We start from the raw sequence: 6,700 nt of genomic DNA, 5'->3' as shown, positions 1-6,700 counted from the left end.
TTTGAAGGTCAGCATTTCTCTGGTAAGTTTCTGCAACATTGTTGAGTTGGTAACTTTGGTGATATTGGAGTGACTTTTTACACTCTGAAGTCATGTTGTTGATGCATGAGCTTTAATTTCTCCAGATCTGTGCAAACATACTCTATAGTTCCATTTTTGTGTTTATAAAATGGGGGGAGAAAACCTCCACAGGATGGCGCTGTTGTCTAAGGTTTGCAGGCTCCGTTCACAAACCACAATCTCAGCAGCTGACTCCTGTAACGTGTTCAGTGGTTATTCACACAAAACAAGCACATTTCAGCTGATAAAGTGAAGCTCAGAGAACCAACTCATTTCAATGTTTGTCTTTTATTAAGCATCAGTCGGTAAAACTGCTCCCCGTGGATCTCCTCGCCTACAGTTTCTTTAGATGATATTTACAAGTTTCAGTGTGACAGAGAGTTTTTTAATATAGCGCTACATGTGTCAGGAAACCACAAAGACAATATTCTACAAAGTCAACTGGTACAAAGTATGAAAACCTTTACAGAACAAACAAAAACACAAGTACACACAAGTGCAGGCAGCAGACAGACGCTGAATCGTCTGCGTTTGGCTTAAACCTCTTGTGCTTAAAGATTGTGAGATTTTTAACTTGTGCTTTTGAATATTGGAACCAGTGTGTGTGTGTGTGTGTGTGTGTGTGTGTGTGTTTGTATGCTGACATTTTTGGACAGCAGAGGATTTACTTCAGCAAAAGAAATAAAGTGCAAAGAAAAAGTAGTTTAAAACCATTTAAATGGCTTGTTTTTTAGAGTTTTGTGTGGTGAATATTAATGAATCTTCTCTGTGTAACATCTATTTCCTCTGTTTCCTCTGACACTTTGATTAAGCATGAGATTGGAGCAGAAATGCTCCACACCAGTGACTGTGTTCTTGAGGTTTTTGCTCTGAGTTTGTATGAGTCGCTGTGACGTTGAGTTCACCACAGACGACTTTTATTACAAAGTTTGTTCCTCAGGATTCAGTGACACCGTCTGGCCAAAGACTTTCCTGTAACTGAGCTTTCCCTGCACGGCGCGGGGATGGTATTTATAGCATCGCAAGGAATGAACACACATCCTCAGAAGGATGCCTTAACCCCCGTCTGACACTTTTGCTTTGTCATTCTGAGTAAAAACTTACTCAGAGTCGTGCAACGGCACGACTCTGCACTTTTGGTTTTTGCTTTTCCATTAGCGACAGTACCTGGTACTTGGTACTTTTTTTTTAGTACCTGCTCTGACGAGGTTCCAAGCGAGCTGAGCCGATACTAAAATGTGACTTTGACAGATGAGTTAAAAGGACGTAAGAATCCTGAAAATGTGCGTTAATCTCCAACATTTAGCAAAGGAAGTGTCTAACATCTCATCATTGAACAGAGGAGTCTGGTGTATTTAGCAGCCGCGCTGCTGAAAGCTCAGTGACTGTGTCCGACGGAGTCTGTGCTACGGTCATTGAGGAAGTACTCAACTCATCCTTTTAATGAAACCATTCTAATGATTCAGTTACACCGGAAAACGACTGCTTTACAAGTCGCTAGTCACTCGTGTGCGTGTGTGTAAAACATTGACTCCGCCCATGTTGAGGAAGTACTATAGTCATGGAAAACCAACCAAACCGTGTGGAGTCGAGCCGTGCTGGAACTGTACAGTGGAAAAGCACTGAACGGCAGTTCAGAGAGAGTGGATGCTCCTATTAGCTGTTGCAATAATATTACAGGACCTGTCCACTGACCAAAAACCTCCTGAGCTGTAAAAAAAAACCTAGCAGAGAGTCATCGTCACATATAAAAAAAGCGCTCATCAGGTAAGAAGAGTTTAAAAGAGAGAGAGCTGTGATTCCATAATATGAGTAACAACCTGAGGATGAAACTCAGCATTCAACTGTCTGAGACTCTGCCTGAGACTCGACCTGAAAACATCACAGACCAGCAGGAATGCAAGAAAACACAGGGCTCACCTTATAAAATGCTTAAAGTTACGGTGGAAGATCATTTACTGCTATTATTGCTTAAAATCCTCTTCATAACCCGATTGTAACCAATGAAATAATGCATTGACACAAAAATGAAAAATGTCAGTCAGCTGTGGAACGGACAGGTCTTTAAAAACAACATCCGATCTACTCCCCCCCCATGCACGTACCCCTCTTTGTGCACTAATTTTACTTTTTGGAGTATGTGTTGTTTTTCATCATCACGTTCAAAGCATCCAAAAAACTTCACCCAAAAGTACCGAAAGTTACCGATGCTGCGCGGCGCTCTGGAGGCGTGGCTTCGGAGGGAAGTCTGAAGAAAGGGGCGTGGATGTTTGAATTATACCTTTAAGGTCAAGGATTGGTTACTGAACTGGCCGCCCAGGCCCAGGGCCCAAGGCCTCAGGTGGCAACACCTGAAAGCCCAGAAGAGGCTACAAAGTGATGATATGGCTGTTTCTACTGGACCTGCAGGTTAACTGTCCGCTTTGCAAACTTCTTAGAGTATTTGTTGTTTTTTGAAGTATCCAAAAAAGTTACAGAAAGTTAGCGATGCTGCGCGGCGCTCGTGAATCCGTGTTCGTTGTGCGTTCCGTGCTTCCTGAGGCGTGGCTTTGGAGGGAAGTCTGAAGGAAGGGGCGTGGACTTTTGAATTTAACGTATTGTAGCCTGCTCCAACTGTTTTTGCCAGGATCTCAAACCCCTACCTTTAAGTCAAAGTCACAAGCCGCGCAAAATAAACACATTTGAACTCACAGACGGAGCCAGTAGTTGATCAACAACTCCCATGTGTGATTAAAAAAAAAAGGGAGTGGAACTTTTGATTTCCATTAGAAAAAAAGTGAATCTAACAGCAAGAAAAATGGGCAAATGTAATTTCTCATTGACCCGTTGGTGAGGTGAAAACATGCTCTGCCCTCTCAAAATAGCTGAAGATGTGCTCGGAAACAATTTCTGTAATGACCATGAGGTGTGTGTGTGTGTGTGTGTGTGTGTGTGTGTGTGAAGCTGGACATGAGATGGGAGCAGAGCGCTGCCGCCATCATTAGTGATGTCAGTTGTAATCAGGCTGACAGCTCTGCTGCACCGCTCTGTCAAACGCTGCTTCTTCCTATTCCGTTCACACTCATTCTCACTGGGAGCAAGTAGCTGAAGTGTTCGCTGCAGTTTTCTGTTCTTTTTATGAGAACATGTAACATAAGTTCATCTTATATAAAGCCTTCAATGACTCGAAAAGACGAGATGAATGAACGTGTGAACAAACTCGGCCACAACATGTTACTTTGGGACTTTAGGGACGCGACATATAAGATGTGACTCTCTTGCATCGAATGTGAACCATCGTGCCATCGCAACAATCACCATGGAAACAAGGGGGGGCCATATCCACTGTTCTGAACTAGTCTGCACATGTTTTCTTTTCTTTTTTCATGTAAACATTCAGCACTCTGTCTGTCCACAGCTTTGTTTTTTCCATGTCAGTCCATCTCATGTGTTCAATCTCACGCGTGTAATGAGCAGTTACAGCTCCCTGAAAAATATCACATTCTGCTACAGAGGAAACATGTTGAGCTTAAACGTCGAAACATAAGTTTATCGGTAAAAGAACAGTTCTTTGGTTCTTCACGATGACGGTAGCAAACATTACAAAGTTATTATCTACTCTGCGGTGTCTTGTCTAACAACAGCAACTGTTCACTTGGAATTAGGAGTTAGCCCAACGTCTGTTAACGTCTACAAGTTTGTTCTGTTAGAAAATACTTAAAAAATATAAAGAATTCTGATTCTGCACCTGGTACAATAAACGTGTATCTGCATGTTGTATTCTACTTTTGTAGTTTTACGTGTACGATATTCACGCTTTCAGCTACACTGACGCTCGTAATCTGTTATCTGATACTGCGTCATTTCATCAGCTACAGTAGGAACGACGACTCGTGTGAGACACACACACACACACACACACACGCAGACATTTTGAAACAAACAAATTAAGTAAACAGACAGACGGACACATAGTTACGGTTTCCTTTTTCGTCTGTGCTCATAATAAAAATACTTCTCAAGTTAAGGTGCTTTCTCTTGTCAGCGGCTGGACACAAAGGGCGGGACAAGAGGGAAAACGGACGGACGGATGGACGGACGCGGCCTCACAGTGTCTCTCTGTGTCTGTGCAGTTTAAAAAAAACATCAACGAGAAAGATGTCAAACTTCATATTTAAGACAAAGAGACGAACTCTGTGTCAAAAACACAAACGTAAAACACGGGAGACGACTTGAACTAAGGCCAGTTTTGAGGAAGGAAGCAAAAATATACACCTTTTTTTTCCGACCATGTTTGTTATCTCACAATTATACCATGTATTTATAGTCACCACTTTAAGAAAAATAAATATCCCCCCATCCCATTTTTGCACCACAACATACTTATTTGAAGTAAAATCAGCTGAATGTGTTTCCCCCAGTTTGACGTGTTTTCAATGCCCTCCGTGCTACTGACTGGACTGCCTTTGCTCGTGGCTTCATCCAGGAATATCAGAAAAATAGGTGTTTCAATTATTAAATAAATAAATAAATATATATATATACATATATATGTATATATATATATATATATATATATACAAACAAAAACCCACAATATTCTATCTTCCCATCACTAGGCTGCAGTTAAGAGATAATCTGGCTTCAAACAAATGTATAAATACTAAAAATGATCAGGTACGAGTATTGTTTGTCTTTCTCCCATCTTACACAAATGTTTTATTTTCACAGTTCTACTTCTTTTGAAGTGTTTTCAGTGCTTTTCATCTCCACTCCCCTCCCGTTGTCGTCTCTCACGTATTGTAACTTCAAGCATTGGAGTGACTCTCGTCTCCCTGAAGTGGCTGAAGTTCCTGAGCCACGTGGTTCTCCTGGCCCTCTATCGGCAGTGTGCTGTTGCCCAGCTTCCTCCGCGGGCCCTCCATGTGGTTGGATCCCCCCCTTTGGAAGCTGGAGGGATGGCCAAACCTGGGACTGGCCTTCTCCAGAAGTCTCTGGGACGGGTTGGTGCCTGAACCATCGTGCAGGTGCTCCTCCTCATCTGTGTCAGCGTCGATGAACTTATTGACGGACGTGTCGTGAAAAGTGAAAATGCTGGGTAGTAAGTTCTCCGGGCTCTTGGTGGGTGTCCTGCTGCTCGCAGTTGTGTAGACGGAGCTGTCTGAGAGGGGCCCTGTTCCTGTATCTTCACCTTCTCTGAAGTTGACCGTGAGCAAGTGGCTTTTGTGTGGGTTGTTGGAGTGCAGGCCACTGGGGCTGTCGGAACACGGACTGGGTCTGGTGCCTCTTCCTGTCTGAGGTGTGCTTGTGCCGTGGAGTCCTTCATGCTCGTTCTCCAGCGTGGGCTCCAGACTCGGGTTTGTGCTGACTTTCCCTGGTATGTTGCTGATGGGGCTGTGGGAGAAGCGAGAGCTCTCAGGGAAATCCGTGGTGCAGCTGATGAAGCTGTCCAGGCTGGAGATGCTTCTCATATCCGTCACAACCTCTGCTTTGCCTGAGACGGCTTCGGCTGCAATGTTTCCCATCTCAAACTCAGCTTTCTGCCAGACCGCTTTGGAGGGCGGACCTTTTTCCTTGCCATTGAGGTCGGGCTGTGACTGAGTCATTTTGTTGTACATCTCCTCCAGTTTCTGCACACTGAGATGCTGAGGGCTGCTCAAGGGCTTGGCCTGCTCCTGGTAGCTGGACTCAAGAGTCTTCACAGGGCTGCCGGAGTTGGTGTGCGACTTGAGTTTGGGTGTCCCTTTCTGCAGACTAGGAGATACATGATTGTCGTGCAGCTTCTCCTTTTTTTCTTCAGATTTTTCCACCATTACGTCCAAGAGCTCTAAATTGTGGCCAAATGTGTCTTTAATGTTCATGGAGACGATGCTGCCATTTCTCTTTGCCCGCTCTAGGGCCTCTCTTCTTTTAATAGCTTTCTCTTGCCTTTTTTGCTCCTTGTAGAATTCAGAGAAGTTATTCACAATGATGGGGATGGGCAGGGCTATCACCAGTACTCCAGCAATGCAGCACAAACCACCAACTATCTTTCCCAGTAAGGTTTTGGGGTAGATATCTCCGTAGCCCACTGTGGTCATCGTGATGGTCGCCCACCAGAAAGAAGCTGGGATGCTTTTGAACTTGGTGTCCTCTTCGTCCTTCTCCGCAAAGAACACCAGGCTGGAGAAGATCATGATGCCCATGGCCAAGAAAAGGATAAGCAGGCCCAGCTCATTATAGCTCCTCCTTAGAGTGAAGCCCAGCGACTGAAGACCTGTGGAGTGACGGGCCAACTTCAGAATACGCAGGATCCGCATGATGCGGAAAATCTGGACAACGCGTCGGACGTTCTGAAACTGCAGCACACTCTTGTTGGACTCTGTGAGGAAGATGGTGACATAGTATGGCAGGATGGCCAGCAGATCAATGACATTTAGAGGACCCTTGAAGAACTTCCACTTGTTGGGGGAGGAGAGGAAACGGAGCAAGTACTCCATGGTGAACCAGGCGATACACACAGCTTCCACGTGAGCCAGCTGTGGGTTGTCCGTGGGCTGTCCAAACTCGTCTGTGTCCTGCAGCTCTGGAAGAGTGTTCAGAGACAACGCGATGGTGGACAGCACAATGAAGAGGATGGAGATGATCGCCAGGATCTGGAAAACACAGAAGGAAAAAAAAA

At 44.5% G+C, this 6,700-nt stretch overlaps 1 protein-coding gene across 1 annotated transcript in view; it reads right to left on the bottom strand.

Annotated features, from left to right (window-relative positions):
* Nucleotides 1-2,369: 2,369 nt before the first annotated feature.
* The window catches only part of LOC131460308 (potassium voltage-gated channel subfamily B member 1-like), a 36,329-nt gene continuing 31,998 nt past the window's right edge, over nt 2,370-6,700 (bottom strand). Inside the window, exon 3 of the mRNA XM_058630656.1 lies at nt 2,370-6,674. Within this exon, the coding sequence (XP_058486639.1) occupies nt 4,848-6,674 (1,827 nt within the window). The 3' untranslated portion in view covers nt 2,370-4,847. The remainder of the gene's footprint in view (nt 6,675-6,700) is intronic.

The sequence above is a fragment of the Solea solea genome, chromosome 6, assembly GCF_958295425.1.
Source record: "Solea solea chromosome 6, fSolSol10.1, whole genome shotgun sequence".
Taxonomy (NCBI): domain Eukaryota; kingdom Metazoa; phylum Chordata; class Actinopteri; order Pleuronectiformes; family Soleidae; genus Solea; species Solea solea.
The sequence above is the reverse complement of the archived record's forward strand: the minus strand, read 5'-3'. Positions and strand labels throughout refer to the sequence as shown.